Source organism: Amblyomma mixtum, chromosome 9 (assembly GCF_055824585.1).
Source record: "Amblyomma mixtum isolate Tamu chromosome 9, ASM5582458v1, whole genome shotgun sequence".
Classification (NCBI taxonomy): domain Eukaryota; kingdom Metazoa; phylum Arthropoda; class Arachnida; order Ixodida; family Ixodidae; genus Amblyomma; species Amblyomma mixtum.
In genome coordinates, this window is record NC_143020.1 from 28,706,539 (window position 1) to 28,725,288 (window position 18,750).

The window sequence follows — 18,750 nt, forward strand, 5'->3', positions numbered from 1 at the left end:
AGCACTGAATGCTAGGCTTGAAGGGTGTGTCAGAGGGTATCGTCCGTCCTTCTGTCTTCCAAAGGGTAACACACATCTCGACATGTGCGCACCTTTTGCTCTGCACTGCAGCAGCGTCGGGGACGTTATGTTGAAGAAATGTGGCTGCTGCTTGGCTTGTGTACTAAAGCTCACGCTTCTTTATACCGTCATAGTTTACCACTCTTTATTGCCACATATTATCAATAACAATTAAACAACTTAGTCCGGAAATATACTTGCCCTAGGCAGACACTCCCGAACAAGTGCTGCCATTTTGTTAAAACAGTGTATTCAGTATACCGGGTGTTTCAGCGTACATTTAAAAAAAATTCCTGAAAATATTGGGTTTAATACAGCAACAAGATAGGTGTAGGATCACAGTTTCTGCCCCGGCGGACAAAATATGTTGCAAAACGCCTCTAATTATCCAGGTAATGAAGAAAAACTTACGAATTAACTATTTAATATCGTAGCTGGGTGGTTAGTCTCAACTGGGAGTTTGATGCCGTCAACGAGAAGATATCACATCAGTTTGTGAAACGAAGAGAAACTCAATTTCTAGAGCCCTGCAGCGGGATGGAATCCGACGCTTTTTCCCGCACGCGACCCAATCTGAGCACATGAGGAGCGCCGGAAGTACGGCGTAAGCGAAGCGTCTGCTGGTGACGTGTAATGAATGCAGCTTCCCATTCGAAACGCGTGTGCTAACTTTCCTCGCTAGAGAACCTCGGTGTTCAGCTGAGACCGCGGTCGGCTTTATCGACTGCTTTGTCGCTCGGAGTAAGGAAAATTAGTCATCGTCAGCTACGGGAACGTCGATTTTGTGGGCCCTGACGGGCGCATCTGCAGGAGTTTTATTGCGAAAGCAATACTACTTGCACTTTCACGCCTTTGCCGTGCCGCGGCCGGTGACCACCATCGTGCCGCGGCGGTGACCACCATTGACCTTCATTTGTCCTTGATTGCATTAGATTGGCTTAGACTGGATTGGATTGCACTGGACTGGACTGGATTGGATTGGATTAGATTAGATTACATTAGATTAGATTACATTGGATTGGATTTCATTAAAATGGATTGCATTGCATTGGTTTGGACTACATTACATTGGATTGGATTGAAGTGGATTGGATTGCATTGGATTGGAGTGGATTGTGTTGAAGTGGATTGCATTGGAGTGGATTGCATTGGATTGGATTAGTTTGGATTACATTACATTGGATTGGAGTGGATTGGATTGCATAGGATTGGAGTGGATTGGATTGCATAGGATTGGAGTGGATTGGATTGCAGTGGATTGCATTGGATAGCATTGCATTGAATTGCATTGGATTGGATTGGTTTGGATTGGATTGGATTGCATTGGATAGCATTACATTTCATTGGAGTGGATTGGATTGAATTGGATTGTATTAGATTGGATTGGAATGGATTGGATCGGATAGGATTGGATTGTATAACCGATGCATCACCAAAAGTCTAACCACAAGCACCACCACCAGCTACACTACCAGCTGTACCATGGAATAGGTACGGATATTGCTTTCGCAATTACCGGGCTAAACCACGCTAAGCCGCAGCGAATTTTTTTTTTGTGTGTGTGCGCGCCTGTGCGTTCGTGCGCGCGTGCGCGCGCGCCACTTCTGGTATTACGAGCCCGACGGGCTCGTTTTTGTGCGTCATCTTGAATTCATTTTCTCACCAGATTGATCATCCGTTTTCTTATAGTCGCTTCGCGTCAGGAACCACGTCCTAAAAAGAAAAGCTTTGTCAGCGTGGCAAGGAGAGCTTGCGCGGCAGTGGCTGTGTGCTATCGGGCAGTTGTTCTTGCGGTTGTGGTAGCCTGCGCAGCTTCAGTTTCCCGATAGAATTGCATGATCTGAATTGCTTGACTTCCAAAATGAAGCTGCTGCGGTGCGCTGAAAATGTCATATTTATCTGTGTTCATATTATTATTAGCCCTTAACCCGCGTACCCTGTAAACTTCTTAAGCACATTATTTACTCTCACCTTGTTACATTCCTTGAATCTAACAACTTCTTCAATTCTTGCCAACACGGTTTTCGAAGATATTTTTCGTGCGAAACGCAACTCCTCTCTTTCACTAACGATTTATTTCGAGCTCTGGATTCTAACCTTGTTGTGGACTGTATTGTTTTAGATTTTGCCAAGGCATTTGACACTGTTTCGAATGAATTGCTACTAATTAAACTCAAGGCTCTAAATATTGACGACCAGGTATTAGGCTAGATGAAATGTTTTTTTTTTTCTAACCGAAGCCAATAGGTCTCAGTTAATGGTTATGACTCGCCTCTTATTTCCGTAACTTCTGGAGTACCTCAAAGTTCTGTGTTAGGTCCACTCTTGTTTCTAATTTGTATTAATGATCTTCTTAACAATGTTTTGTCCCATATTAAACTTTTCGCACATGATTGTGTGCTGTATCGTATAATTACTAGTCTCTGTGATGAAGCATGTTTGCAGACGGACCTGGATACAATTTCTTCATGGTGCAGTGATTGGCTCATGAAACTCAACACTACTAAGTGCAAACACATGCATATTTGTAGCCGAACGTATGATAACACCGCTCTCTATCTTGTTAATAACACTCGGTTATCACCTGTTTCATCGTACAAATATATCGGTGTTTACATAACTCACAATCTCTCCTGGAAAATGCTCATGAACTATGAATCTAACCAGGCTAACCGCACACTCGGTTTCTTACGACGTCATTTTACAGCTGTAAACAGTTCCGTCAAGCTTCATTTGTACAGGACGTTAATAAGACGGAAACTAGAATATGCATGTTCTATTTGTGATCCTAATCAAATATCTCTAACAGTTTAGAGTCCGTTCAGAACCGCGCCGCCCGCTTTATTGTTTCAAATTATTTACGAACAGCAAGCGTATCTGCACTAAAGTCAACCCTTGGTCTTCCAGCTCTTTCTTTGCGCCGTAAATATTTTCGCTTATGTCTTTTCCAACGGATTTATTTTACTAACCCTATTCTCAAAAATCAGTTACTGCTTCCTCCATTTTATATATCCTCGAGCACTGATCATAGATTTAAGGTAAGAATCCCGTACTGCAGAACCACCCTTTGCTTGAATTCATATATTCCTCGAACTGCAAATGACTGGAACCACCTCCCTGCCTTCATCGCTGCAACACCAATGTCGAACATTTCAAGAAAATTACTTTTGATTTTGTATGCCCCTCCTCTCTGTAATGCCTGCGGGCCTTGACAGTATTGGAAATAAATAAATAAATAAATAAATAAATAAATAAATAAATAAATAAATAAATAAATAAATAAATAAATAAACAAGCAAAAAAATAAATAATTTAGTGAGGACGAATTTTCTGGCATTAAAAAAAATTAATGCAACGTGATTATCCTCGTTGCTGTAGCTAAAGAAAATTTTTATGCATCTTGCGGAAATACAGGAAACCATGCAGGTAAAGCAAACCCCTCCAATGCGCGTAACTAGTCGAAAAAGCCCAATTTTGTCGAGCCACAGCGTCAAGGGTAATCGTCTTTTCGAAATTCTAAAAACTGATATGGCCGATAATTAATAGCGAGCAGCCAAACATCTCTAATTACAACTAGGCGCCCAACTCTACTAGTTCAGAAGTTGTTTATTAAAAATTAGTAAACCCGCTTACTACTTAAGATGATTCATCGGTTTTCTGCTGTCCGCCAGCACTGGTAATACTATTCCGCAAAAGCAATATTTTTATCCCAAAAAGCCTTTTTTTGAAAATTTTTGAAAGTTTTCGCTGAAACACCCGATATATATAAAAATACTTAATGAACAGTATTCAGTTCTCACTTCGGCGCAACTTGTGTGTACGTCTCACCTTTCTGGCCGTGTTTTGCAGCGCTCTTTTGGATAATGCACAACCAACTAAGCCAACAAGCCAATTTGTTATTCTATAGAGGTAGACGTATAATGTACCCGCCACACCACGGAAAATTTAAGACTGAAAGGCCAAAGATGTAGCAGGGGACTGAGAGGCAACGTAGTAAACTTAAACAAACTGCAGAAGATACAGCCCACAGATTTTAGGAGCATATGCCCAAGGCGCGCAACACCAGCCGTGTACCACATGACATGCGAGTGTACATCACAAAACGTACAAATTCATATTAATAGAGATCAGTGAGAGGCAATGCTTGCCAGTTATGACCTCGAGGACCAGATCCTCCTGGTAAGAAGAGGGAAGAGGCTTGTGGAAGCCAGCGGAACCCTTAACTAGGTAAGTTGGGGAGGAGGATCTGTTGAACCTTAACTAGGTGCCCGACCATCGATAAGCCTCATTAGAGCCCAGCTGAGTAACTAACCATTCAAAGAAATTTATTGACTCCCTCATTTAGTACACTAAACTGTTCGGTGGGCCGTTCTGGCTTTAAAGGCGAATTTACGTTAGATAAACTACGACTCCTGAACGCTATGCTCCCAAGGACAACTTTCAGGCCGTCCGCAACATCTTAAGCTCATCTACCGTGCTTTGTCCTGTGCATGACTTGTTAAGGGCACCATTTTTTGAGAACCGTGCTATAAAAGTTTCGTGCGCACTTGCTTGTTCCCGTTTCATTTGCTCGTGTTTGCCCGGCCTTCTTCGAGGGGAACTTTTTTGTGTATTTTGTTGTCGCACGGAGCGGGGCCCCCACTCCTTAGGCGAAACGGCCCGCGCGTTCATCACTCGTATTTTGATGTGTTTGTTTCCGCGGATGAACTCGCATTTCGCGAGGAGTGAACATGAGGGTAGCTTCTGTCGGGTCTTCTTCTGGCATTGGCATGGAAAGCTCCATGTGACCCCGTAGACGACGCTTCGCGCATGACTTAGCGCATGGGGCTCCAGACGCCTTCTGCGAACCACACCTGCGCGTCCGTTAGGGGTCTGGGTTTGCTTTTGATTTGTCGTAAATTTGCTCTTCTCCACGTGAATGGGCTTCCTAACATTGCGGACCGGGGCGGCCCACATGCGTCGGCATCCAAGCCATGTCTGCGGTACATACATTCCACCAAAACCGAGGGAGAGTAGCTTTGGGAATGTAGGAGCGCTGAACTAATAATTGTTTCTCGGGAAGAAACCCGTGCGACGGCCGCGAGCGGCAGGCAGTTGCGGTAGCAGCTCGTTAGGAGCCGGACTACCTGCCGCAGTCCACTCCGTTACCCTCAAGGACCAGCGGTTATCTTGCCTTCGCATTACATGCCCTGCCCAAGCCCACTTCTTCCTCTTGATTTCAACTAGGATGTCATTAACCCGCTTTTCTTCCCTCGCCCACTCTGCCCGCTTGCGGTCTCTTAACGTTACACCTACGATTTTTCTTTCCATAGCTCGCAGCGTTGTCCTTTACTTAAGCTGAACCGTTTTCGCTAGCTTCGACGTTTCTGCCCCATAGGTGAGTACAGGTAGGATACAGCTGTTGTATACTTTTCTCGTGAGGAATATTGCTAAACTGCCGTTCATGATATGAAAGAACCTGCCAATTCTTACTCTTCTAGTTTTTTCCCTGCCGTGATCCGTGTCAGCGGCCACTACCTGCCCTAAGTAGGCGTATTCTCTTACCACTTCCTGCACCTTCCCACCTATTTTGTATAGCTGTTCCCTTGCAAAGGTGTCGATCATTGCTTTGGTTTTCTGCATGTTAATTTTAACACTCACTGTCCTGCTCTGCCTGTATAACTGATTGATCAGGCTTTGCAGCTCATCTCCCGAGTGACTTAGCAAGGCAATGTCATCAGCGAATCGCAAATTACTCAGTTATACTCCATTACCTTTTATACTCAGTGGTTCCTAATCCAGGCTTCGGAACACCTATTGTAAACAGGCGGTGAGTAGCATTGACGAGGTCGTGTCTCCCCTCCTGACACTCTTCCTTACTGGAAGTTTATTGATAATTTTATGAAGAACTATGGTAGCTCTGCAGTCGCTATGGATACCTTCCAGAGTTTGCACATGAGGCACTTCTACACCCTCAGACCGCAATACCTCCTGCATGACTGCTGAGGTTTCTAAAGAGTCAAATGCTTTCTCGTAATCAATAAACGCTATATACAGGTTTCGGTCACATTCTGTGCACGGCTCTATCACCTGATTGATAGTGTGAATATGGTCAGTTGTCGAGTAGCCTTTATGAAAACCTGCCTTATCATTTGGTTGATTAAAGTCTAAGGTTGTCCGGATTCTATTTGCGATTACGTTAATAAATTCCGTGTACGCAACGCACAGTAAGCTGAGTGGTCTCTAGCTTTTTAAGTTCCTGGCGTCTCCTTTCTTAAGAATTAAGGTAGTGTTAGCGTTCTTCCGAGCTTCTGGTACGGTCTAGGTCATAAGGCATTGCGTTTACAGGGGGTATCTAATTTTTCTAGCACAATACCACCTGTATCCTTCAACAGATCTGCTGTTATCTGATCCGCAGCAGCTGCTTTCCCCTTTACATTGCTTCAAAGGCTTTCTTTACTTCCTCTTTCGTTAGTGGTGAGATGTCCCGCTGTTGTGTGCTACTGTCTCTCTATTAACGTTCTTTACATTGGCTATTGTATAGATTTCTGAAACTCTTCGGCTATTTTAACTATCTTATCTATATTGCTATTGCTATTGCCCTCTTTGTCCCTTAGCGCACACATCTGGTTTTTACCTATTCCTTGTTTTCCCTTCAATGCTTTTAGGCAACCTCCTTTCCTGACAGCATGCTCAATTTTCTCCATATTAAACTTCCTTATGTCGGCTGCCTTGCGCTTATTTTTTAACTTTGATAGCTCTGCCAGTTCTGTTCTGTCCGTAGGGTTAGATGCTTTTATGATGCGGCGTTTGTTAGTCAGATTTTTTGTCTCCTGAGGTAGCTTGCCGCTGTCCTGTAGAACCATCCTACCGCAAACTTCTACCGCGCAATCCGTAATGATAGGTGTGCGAATATGGTCAGTTGTTTAAACATTAAGATCGCCTTCCTCAGTCAGAGCCAAACGCCTGTTCTGTAGCGATATCCTGAATTTCTCTACTTTCCCTCCAACCACTAACTCGTTAATGGGCTTGCGTTTCGCTAATTTCCTTCATTACTTCTTCAGGAGTAAGCTAGTTCGAGACCTTACCATTTTGTGGTTGCTACAACCCGCCTTTCCCAGGACCTCCACATCCTGCACGAAACCAGGGTGAGCGCATTTTTTGTCTCACAATTGGGGCTTTTCCACGTCCACTTCCTGTTTTTTCGCTTACGGAAGAAGGTATTCACGATACTTAAATTATTTCTCTCTCTGAACTCTACCGCCAACTCCCCCCTGCTTTTCCTGAAGCCTATGGCATAGTCGGCTACCGCCTGGTCTCCGGCCAGCTTCTTGCCTACCTTCGTTCGAGCCACCCATTAGTACAATGTACTGCGATTTTATTTTGTTCATTGCCGATTCGTCGTCTTCATAGATGGTTTCAACAATCTTCTCTTCAAGGTTGGATGTAGGCGCGTAGGCTGCGCCCCTTATTAAAAATAATTACTTATTATTATTTATTTCTTATTAATAAGTCTAACTGTGCGCTGCATATTTTTCATTTATGTGCCATTACGAAAATTCTTGTTTCTAACTGCTTAGTGCTTTGTATTGTGTTGTTCGCATTCTGTTTGATTTATTGTAAGCATTTTTCGTTTTCTCTCCCTATAAGTAGTCAATTTCGCGGCCGAGTATTGCTATTGACTGACAGGCTTCGCGTCATAAGCCACAATGATATGTCACGCGACTGCCATACCACCGCTCCTCCACTTGAAGGTCAAATTGCGGCGCCAGTGATCCTAGATTGACTGGGCCAGTAACGCTTTAGCTTTAAAATTTGACCAATTCGCTAACTCCTGTCGGGTGCATTTTGACGGATGAATGCTGACGCATTACGACTTTTTCCAAAATGTCTGTGCTGAGGTAGACAGAGACTTGTTGCTCAGTACTGTTTAGCCTTCATGTTTCCAAACGATTCCATCATATTTCAAAAGTAATATAAAATCCTTAAACGCCAGAAGCAGGCTTTTTTTGTGTTACACAAGAAGCCTTAAAATGGTCATGAAAATCTCAAAGAGATCAGTTCTGAAGAATTGCTAAAGAATATCGCCATTATGATTTTCACTTCCTATGAAATAAAAAATACAGTACCATTCGGACTGAACAAAATTCTTTGTCGACCTTTTCTTTGAAATGCATGCCCTGGTATGCCAATTACAGGAACTCTCTGACAGCGTAAGCTGCCATACTGCTTTGCTGGTGAGGACGCTAGGTCAAGACCTCCGAAACACATATAAGTCGGTTTCAAAACGTGCGCTGTCAACGTGATATGGAGCCAGCGGCCTGCCCCTTTCTGTAACTGCCACAACTTGTTTCATAACTCAGCTGCTATGGGCACCTTGATGTGTCTTAGATGCCGTCTTTCAAGCGACTTATGACACAGCACCATATTCGCTTTGTAAGGCCGCATAAGAAATAAGAGTGGGTTAATATTTATTTATTCCACTGCTGAAGAGACGTACTTTTATGGCCTTAAAATGATGAGGTGTTACAAAATTTGTCCAGGCAAAGTGCTGCCGAAAAGAAAGGTCTCACGACTACTTCTGCTTGTATGCTTTTCTTGAAAAGAGTTCCCAGGAAAAAAGGAAAATATCAGGATGCACTTAGCGGTGGTTGTTCCATTTTCCCCGACCTGGACGTCACTGTGTACGCGAGAGCTACGCAGACGTATGGCCTACGATATCATACTGACAAACCTTTTCGGTTAAAAGGAGTGCGACCTTGTCAGATTTTAGAATGTCACAAAGCGTGTCAAGGAACTTAATACTTCGTTGGTCTTACGCGACTGCTTATAAGGGATTCAGTCCGGGAGATCAATTCGTCGAGACCGCCGTCTTTACCACCATGAGTACCACAAGCGTGTTCGTACTACTAGTTGCTGCGGCTGCTCAAGGTAAGTGTAAAAAGAAACTTGCGTTTTCTCGTTCCTGCTCAGTTAACATCGCGTGTTTCTTGTCATTCCTCTGGTTGCAGTGCCAGAAGTCGTGTATTTAAACGTAACTATCGGCTGGCTTCCTTGTGCCCGCAGAATCAACCAGGGGGTACTTAAGCGCGATTGCCCCGAAACAATCCTCTCTTGCAGCTTTTTTTGTCGGCTTTCATAGCACATTCAAGAAATTTTGCTCTGTTCATGAAAACAACGCACTGTGACCTTTCGCATCGTGTTAACTGCTCCGGAGGAGGAAATGACTTTTTCAGCTAGACCTAGAAGTCGCACACCGCTGGACACACATGACCTGTTTACTGTCTACTGAAGGCAAAGAGAAAATTATGGATGTAATTATCTTAAAGAAAGGTATTGTTCAAAACACACAAACTATTGTTCAAAACATTCTTACCGCACCTTACCTGTATGTATACGTTGAACCGTCATACGGCAGCTGTGCCAAGAAGACCTATTGTTTAAGCACGAAAAATGAGCGGTAAAAAATTGAGATGTGTGCAGGGCTATAGGCTCTCACGCTATTCAATCTAGACTCTGAGATTGTAGCGAACCTTTTGGCGAATTGTTGTAAGGTTTGCGTTTGCAATGTGGCGCGCCAAATAAAACTCAGCAGACATGTTGCTTGTGGGGTCGTTCCATTCAAACGAACGTACACATTGCCTCAGATGCGTTGTAGTTTACCGCGAACTGTGCGGAAGGTCTGTCTGTGCTTAAAAGTAACCTTGCTAAGGGATTTGATTGTGCCTCTCACCTGTAAAACACGTCAATGTTTTCTCAGTTGTCTAGAAAAGAATATGGCGTTGCTACTGCTGGAGCTCTTCTCCTTGATTGTTGACCGTCGTCCTTCAATATTTGTGTCCGCATTTTCCTGCGTCACAAAAGCGTATTGATTATCACCGCCTATTTTTACTGTTTACTTACATGAGCTACGTTTGAGCAATCCGCCTAATAGTGCTATTCGAGGTTTTCGAATCCTTGAATTTGAGCTCCAATTATTAGCTTATGCAGACTTTGTAGCGTTTTTCTGTTCATACACACCAATCGTGATTGAAGGTGTTCGCTTGACTGAGCTGTTTCAACCAGTTTGTTGAGCTCAGGTGAACCTGTGGTGGCAATTCCTTCAACACAGGGGTAGCATTACGTCACTACGCGTACCGCCGTTGACGGCATGAGAGCGCATGAGAGCGCCTGGTGCTGTTGAAGTTTGGTTTAATCCTATGCTTGTCATCACACTTTTTCCCTATCGCTCCATTTTCAGCAGAGTGAAGACCTTCGTCGCCATTATGAAGCGTACATCAATCGCGTGTCTGGAAGAACTGATGGGCAGCTGTATCACTTGCACAGCTCCTCTTTACCGCACCACCTAGTCCCCATAGCAATAAAAAACGAGGGAAAAATTGGTGCTGCAAGCGACGCGGGCTCGTATTGATAGTATTCCAGACCTTCTTTGCTGCGGCTACTGCGATTAAGTTTAGATCCTTGACATTCATGAGAGCTTGTCAGCGAAATGTGAAAGAGTAATTGAAGAAAGTTGCGGCCCCTAATGGGCCAGTATATGGGGTCGTAAATGTCGGTTTGTTAATGGAATGAATACCAATTACGGCTAAGAATAAAAAAAATAAGTAGCTGGACATCTGAAGTGGAACTTCAAGATAAGTTAATTGTGCTTGCAAGCAAGAAATATAGAGAAAAACCTTTTCTAGCATTAATTTGTTTTGTGATATCATTTAGTTTTAGATATGTTCTCGTGAAATTGCCAATGTGTGTTGGTAATAAATAGTGCGTTTAAGTAATCTGCGTGGCCAGAGGAATGGTTGTCCCGGAGTGGAAATAGGCGACATGTATAATTCATGTAAGCGCCGCGTACTGGATGCAAAAGCCTCACTGTTATCTAAGCGTAAAAAGCAGCCTCCGGGTTTTTAGCTATATTCAAAATTCTCTGCAGGCCTTCAGCAGCCGAGGCTGGTCTACCCTCGCCTTCTCGAGGAGCGTTCCGCGGACGGCAAGATGGTCCTGCACCTACACGATGAGCTGACGCTCAACTTGGAAGGAGCATCTGTGGCGGCACCCAGGATGCGTGTTCTTACACAGGAAAACGGACGCCCTTCGACCAAGTTTGTGAGTATAGATATTAGGCTTTTTCATTACTGAGAAGGACTGCACCATATTAAGTGACATCACCGGAGATGTACGTAATAGAACAGACCGAAGTCAACGTAAGCTGTATAGAAATTTCAGTGCAAAAACTGACGAGAAGCACTTGAATATAATTTGTCAAACAGTCAAGAGCCTTGTCTCAACATATCGCGGAATACTATTAAACTTTACGTTTTTTTGCCAGCTCTACTTCGTGCCTCTGTACACACAACGTTATCGTAACCATTCGGCTCTGAGGCCTCAGTGCAAAAGTTCGTTGTATGAGGGGTAGGATGCCATATTTGCAACGCAATTTGGTCGATGTGCGCATTACATTGTTGCTCAACCCCGCCTTTCCGACCCAGCCATGTGCTTCAAAATACAGCGATAGGTCTCCATTGCGGTTGTTCTATTTGCGAATACGGTGAGCGCTGCATAATGCATAAGCGCAGAATTTCAGTCGCTATAAAACTTGACCCATTGCTATGTACTATAAAAGATACAAAAGATATCCAACGCTGTCGTGTTTACGTCTTCTTGTGTTCCCGTTTTTGTCACAAGTTTAAATGTGCTTGATACGATCCAACTAGTTCGTGTGGTTAACCTGTCTCAGCACGCTTCCACATTGCTTCCAGTACGACGGAGAAGAGATCAACCGGAACCTTTATCAGGACGCAGAGAAGATGGCGACCGTTTCACTCAAAGCCACAGGCAAGAGTGTCGAACTGGTAAGGCTTTAGATCTGTAAAACTATTTCGGAAAATATTATTTTGACACGCCAATTACAATAGTAAGTTTGTTCTGTCGCAGTTAAAACGGCGGACTCTTATTCGGTGCTGCTTTCCAAAGTGGCTTGGATGAAATGGCACAGAATTCAGCGCACAGTGCTTTGCGACTGCCAAAGTGGTAACATCAACGGCCCTGCATTCTCGGCGGCCATCTTTCCTCCATATCGCAGGCCGTTTCGTGGCGAGCGTTAAACAACGCAAAAACAGTCTTCATACCTCAGGAGAAAGTAATAACGGCGGTCGTAAGGGCCTTTTTTGAGAATTTTCACTGACAGTCGCAATTTGTAATTTAAAATCATATAGCTTATTGTTGTAGTTGGCACTTTAGTTAGTAAAATATCCACCGGTACCTAATAGTTAAGCAGAATCATAATATTAGCGTGCATTTTGGCGCTTCCCGAGGAACAGTAGGCCGTCAACTTGAGCCCTATTAAAGGAGGTTCTTGGGTCGTTCTCATACTACGTTTTTTCTACATTAGCGATTCCTCTGGTGCCAGTAAGGCTGAAACTGGAGGCATTTCATTCCCCATGTTCATGAGCAGCCGTAGCAAAGGAATTCGGGAGTGTAGGTGTAGAAAGACAAGGGAGGAAGCTCTCCACTACGGCAGAGCTATTCAGTGTGGTCTTCTTCGAGCGCTCCTTGTGTCCTGCCTTAGTGTGCCCTCGTAGCCTTGTGGCGCCTTTCCCTGCACGTTCCTTAAAACTTGTCCAATAAAAAAATGTCATGCTGAGTAATGCAAGAGAAGCACCTCGGTTGAGTTGGATAACACTGAAATAAAAAACGTGCCATCGAAGGACAGGAGAGGTTTGTAGAATCTTTGGGGCTCCCATAGGACGAAGCCTTTGCCCGCAATCAGTGAGTGAGAAAACATTTAGTGCATCGATAAAATCGCAGTTAGTTGGGTGGGTTCTCATTCAAGGAGTCCATTGGCTTTTGCCGCCCCTCTTGTTCGACTCACCAGCCAAAGCTGGTCTTCCGAATATGAGCTGTGAAGCGCCTGCAATATATCACTTTTTAACAAACTCGTGTTTAAAGTATTGATCTTCGTTTTTTGCATGGTTAACCTGAAGGAGCCAGTTTTCTGAAGACGTCGTCATACCTGTCAAAATTACATCCAACCTATCTTAATCAGACTTTTTATTCAGGAGTACTCCGCATTAGATCCGCAGCCCCAGAGTTGTTACATTCGTTGCCTCAAATATCTTCCTTTGAGAGGTGCATGTGATCGTGCGCTGTTTTGCGACAGCAAATGCGCCTGAAAATTTGTTAGAAAAACGGGAAAACTTAAAGGACGGGGCTTGAGTCAGCCGCACATTTTGAATCGAAAAGACTCTCCGGAAGACCATGTCTACGACAGTGATGTGCTTTGCCACTTGAAAGAGCACTACATACTTTGGAGACACCACCTGTAGGGTCTTAAACCTTCGCACCTTGCCACTTTTAGCCCGGCAATTTGCAGTTTGTTTCCAACATTGGATCACATATTTGTTGGTGCTGCTATCGGCTTCTAGACATTTGCCTCCTTATCTGTGGGCCTGACAGATGTTATTTTCTTTAAAAGGTGGGATGAAATTACCGGTCAGCCAGTAACGGAATACCTGTCGGGAGTATCGGAATGTCCAGGCAAGGAATATCAAGGAGCCTTGGAGATTTCTTTGTTTAATATGGCGCAAATTTTATCAGACAGTCGAACCAGGGGCGTAGCCGGGGGGGGGGGGGGATGCTTATGAGGCCTCCCCCCCCCCCTCGAAAAACATGGAAACATTGGTATCAGTTATGTATGCCACGATTTTAAGACATGAGAATGCATTCTTTTTTAAAAAAAACACATATCTCACTTGTCTAGAGAGTACGTAGCGTTATCTATTACACAATGGCATTGTCAGTATGGCAGTGTAGTTATTATTATTGCGTTTCATCCCTCCACAAATTCTATGAAGATACCGCGCTGTACATGAGCCCCCGCCCGAACAAAATTTCTGGCTACGCCACTGAGTCGAACCGAGCTCTAATCGTGACGATTGCTTTTTTTTCAGGAAGGCGTTGTGGGACCTAACCACAGGATCCATCCTCTGCCTACAATGGAACGTTCGGAATCTGGGCTGGTCCCACATATGATACACGAGATTGAGCGCAACGAGATGAGCGACAAAGTTCTCACCCTCCCCGAGGAAAGTACGTGCGTGGTGTTATAAGGTGTCGTTACACTGAATGTAGTCCAACACTTGGTGCAACGCATTTACCGAAAACGTTCAGTGGCTGTAAGTTTTCACAGGGAGCGGTATTCTGTGTGAGGAACGTGTTGACATTGCTAGTATGTTGTTTTCAATTGCATTGCGGGAAGAAGTACAAGGCAGCCTCCTGAGGACAGGGACGCCGTTCATTTATAGCATCAAGCAAAAAGTCGAGTATGAAAACTAGAACAAAATGTATACATGATGTGAAGGGCCCTATAAATTACTCGTGGAGGGGACAGCTAGCTCTATTCCGTCCTCCTGTGTTATGTTTTATATATTATGTGCCACGTTACTTGACTATCAACGAGGAAGGCAAGACAAGCTGACCTCGCTGCGCCACCATAGGTGATTAGAAGTTAACTTGGGCTTACTATAATTGGTATAGTTTTGCGTAACGGGCCGAGGACGCGTCTAGTGTATGTTGGAGTTTTCTTTGGAAACGCATCGCTGAAACAGGTTATATGGACTGATAAATATTTTTCGAAAGGTAGGGGAACGGAAACCTTGGCGTGGATTTCGGACGTGAATAAAAGGGAATGACTCACATGGGAGATGCTAAGCGTGAATGGCGAGTTGAGGAACGGTCATCTCCTTATATGAACGCACTGAAAGCCAACAGCGCCCACTAAGGTAGCGGACAGCCGGTCGTTTCTAAGCGCTCTACAGTGCACCGAGCAAGCGACTTTCGGTTCAACTAAAACGAGAGGTTTTTGAAAACAAATCAACGGTCACTCAACTTAATGGTCCTGTTGCGCATTGCCCTCCACTTGAACTGCTTGCGTGCTAACATGTCACTTGCGGCAGTCTTCTTAATGCTTTCTCCTCGCTTACGACCATGAGGAAATATTTTATTTCTGCTCTTACTCTGTTACCGCAACACTTTACCTGCTTTATCCAGCTAATTATTTGAACAGTAAAATTGACCGGCTTCGGAGGGGTACCGCCGGTACAACGATCAGCGCTCGAAGTATTAGAAGGCAGGCGCATATCGAACATTGGTGAGAAATCAGTAAGGAAGAAATGGGCTTGTGCAGAGGGTGTAAATCAAAGGAAAGATGACCGATGGTCGTTAAGTGTAATGAACTGAATTATAAGATAAGGTAAGTATAGGAGGGGCGGCAGAAAATTAGGTGGGTGGATGAGATTAAAAACTTTGCGAGAACAGGCTGGCCGCAGCTTGCAAAGGACAGGGCTAATTGGAGACACAAGGCAGAGGCTCTTCTCCTGTTGTGGGCGTAATCAGGCTGGTGATAAAGATAATGAAGATATGAATGCCGTAATTTTCTTAGCAGCCCAAAACTCTCACTACATGTACGCTAATCTGCTTGGAAGTGTTCCTTTAATCTCGGAGGAGCTAAGGACCACCGATTTCTCCTCAGAGGCATGTGCTCTTCAGGCAGTAGGTGTTATAACAAAGAAAACGTGCTGCATAACTGGAAAAAATCATAATACTTAAAGGTGCGTGCACGCATGAGATAGTAGAAAAAGCCCAGGTTTAAAGCACTAGTTCCTAAAAACGACAAACACGAGGTCAATGGCACAGGCTAAATTAAGGTGACGACAATACATGCAGGAGATTCCTGCTTTGGAGCTGTCAAAAGCTGTCTCTTCTAACCTTAAGCTTGCGCGCGCTGAAGTTCACCACAGCGACATTGAAATGTATTGCCTTTCTAGCAGAGTTAAGCTTACTACGCTGGCATTTGCCTTGTACAAGAAGTGTAAATATAAAGGCGTCGCCATCTTGCTGCACGGCTCTGGGGTCCCTTTGAAATGATTACTTGAGAAACTTGCCGCTACATTTGTGCGGGGTAGGAGTAGGGAGGGGCGGTGTCTTAAAGCTTCCAAAAATTGCATAGCTCATGGTGCTTCTGCCATAAGAAACTGCGGGCTTGTCGTCGCAGTGTCGTGACTTTGGCGCCCGAGCACTGTCATCACTGCTTGTCCGCCTATGCTCCTAGGAAGTTAATGTTGCATTTCTTGTCCCTTTAGTGTTAACCTTGCTTAGTGCTCTGCATATACCTTTGAGCCCAAAATTGGAGACTGACCAGTTTACGCTTTCCAGCTTCTATACACACATCGCTTAATACTCTTCTAATGCATTCGCCAACGAAGAAGCACTAGATACCACATTTTGATACACAATGGAATGCACGTGTTAGAGTTGAAGATGCCACGTCTTCATGATGGTGTGCAAGGTTGCTGAAGTAAAAGCGAAAGAATCTGTGTTAGGAAGATGATATTTCAAAGGTGGCGGCCTGTAGGCCCAGTGCATGGGCCGGTGCTTAGCTATACTTGTTCATACCTTTTTTCACAATCGTATACATGAAGGGAGGAGCACATACGCGACTTTGGTTAATCAGTCTGATAAGTAGCTGTCGCAGCCCCGGACAACTGCGTGGTCCTTTATTCGTGTCTTCCCACGACGGCCAGGAGCAGTTGCAATGGTCCTTCTTAAATACTTTTTTTTGTTATCAAATTCTGCGTGCAAGAACAGCAAGGTCATAGCGCCAACATTCCCTAAATGGTCAGGAGACCTAAGGCCAACTCGAGGGGGGAGGGGGGGGTTGGTCACTTTGAACGAGTAAAATTCGTGAAAAGCGACATGACGCCAAGGTTTACTACTTAATAATTGGTTCCTGAAACTGTGGCGAGGATATAAGCTCAGTGCCACTTGCCTGCTGAGACTCTCCTTTCCGCTGTCTCACTGTTCCAAGCGTTGTTACTGGCTGTGGAAGCGGGTTCAATGCCCGCGAGTTCCCGAAGTTTTGAACGTGGGTTCACATGCCTTGGGTGGTCGGCTTGGCCGACTGCAATGAAGAGTATCCGAGCACTGCTGCTGTGTAATATTGCGTATATAAGTACATAAAGCCATTTCTTTAGCAATGTCATCGAGTGTCGGATGTCTTTGTAGGGCCGACAAACGACGAAAATTAGGCCATGAAGTTTTCATAGCAAATCTTTTACCATTGTTTTGTTATTCGGTACCATGCATAATGTAGGAACAAAATGAGCGTTAATATCATGTAATTGCTGCGCTTCTCACAAATAGAGGTGCTTCGTTTCCTTCGGCGCAGAATGTAGAACTATTTGCAAGACTGAAGGATTCTTTCGGGCTCCAGGAATGTGATCAGGAAGCAGCAATGTGTTGGAAATCATCCTAGAAAGACAAATATTCAGTGCGCTTCAGTCATCAGTTTTGTTCCGAGTCCAAAAGCACATTCTGGAGGCCACCAGCGTCAAGGCAGGAAAGCGAGTCAAATATCTTCAGTTCCAACTCTTCGCAAATAATGGCGAACATCGCCCAGACACTACCATGAACCTGAAGCCGAATGAGAGGCTGACACTTACACTAAACATGAAGGCGAATCTATGAGAAATGCCATGAAACTTAGTCGGAATGTACGGGAGAAAAATAGCCTGAGCCCGGAGCATGAATCGAACTGCTGGCGGCGGAACTAGGGCAGTTTCAGCTCCCGACACCTCACAACAATCTTCAATCACCGCTTCGTTTCGAGTTATGCGTTCTGCCTGGTAGCCTATTGCATTGAGCGTGGGACGTCATTGTTATCATCGTCTTTTGTTCGCTCGGTCAACGCTGTGGCTGTTTGATAGGCCTCTGATCAGAAGGCTTTAGGTCTAGCTCTTTTAACAGCGCCAGAGACTGTGCGAATGCAGCGAAAAACGTTGAATGCGCTGCCCTGTAGAAAAAAAAAGGTGGCTGAAATCGGTGGCACTCTTTGCGCCTGTAGCAAAAGGACAAATCATCGCCGGGGATGGGTCGACGAAGATTTGACGGCGGCACGTTGTAGTAGACAGTCGACTATTCGGTTGCGACCACATACTGCAATTGCATCTGTGTGGCTTTTACCGTAACTATACGTCTGGCGGCGGCAGAAGTTCCAGCACTGTTTGGCACGTACTGGGGCCATCTCCTTTTAGTCGACTCTAGTCACGCGGATCGCTACCCCCATAAAAGCGGCGAAGGAACATGGGTGTGGCGTCAGCTTAGAACTTTTTGGAATGAACAACTTGCGCAAATTTCAAGATCTTTTGAGATATTGCGTAAGATTAGGAAATTTTAGAATATTCGCCCCTCGACCATACCTTTAATTCTTTCCTTCACGGAATAGCCAACGTGTGCATCCTGTCTAAGTCTGCTGCCACGCTTTTTCATGTGACTACGTTTAACGCCGACGCAAAACCGAACCATCAGCAGCTTCGACAAGCCAGATGTGGCAGAGCCACAAATGGTGATCCCGCATGGCTTAGAGCATGAACCAAACGGTCTAAATTTTATTGCAAAAATATATTCTAGGGGTAAGCTAAACACTACAGACGCTGAGAGCTACACTACTCCTGCAGCTTCTGGAAGACATATCTTATGTCCAGTAGAACCCACCTGCTGATGCCTTTGCGCCCATAGCGATGTGCGTGGAGGAGCTCATTACGCAATCCATGCCTGCCGCGGTGGCTCAGTAGCTAGGCCGCACGGCTACTGAGTCACAGTACCGGGCTCGATCTCGACCACGGCTGGCGCTGTTCGGTGGAGGCGAAATGCAAGAAACGC

At 44.7% G+C, this 18,750-nt stretch overlaps 1 protein-coding gene across 1 annotated transcript in view; it reads left to right on the forward strand.

Moving 5' to 3' along the window:
* The first annotated feature begins 8,921 nt into the window (after positions 1 to 8,921).
* Positions 8,922 to 18,750, forward strand: part of LOC149328615 (venom metalloproteinase BumaMPs1-like) — a 33,393-nt gene continuing 23,564 nt past the window's right edge. The window contains exons 1-4 of the mRNA XM_089559037.1: positions 8,922 to 8,970; positions 10,967 to 11,139; positions 11,793 to 11,885; positions 13,983 to 14,127. Coding sequence (XP_089415163.1) covers positions 8,922 to 8,970; positions 10,967 to 11,139; positions 11,793 to 11,885; positions 13,983 to 14,127 — 460 coding nt within the window. The remainder of the gene's footprint in view (positions 8,971 to 10,966; positions 11,140 to 11,792; positions 11,886 to 13,982; positions 14,128 to 18,750) is intronic.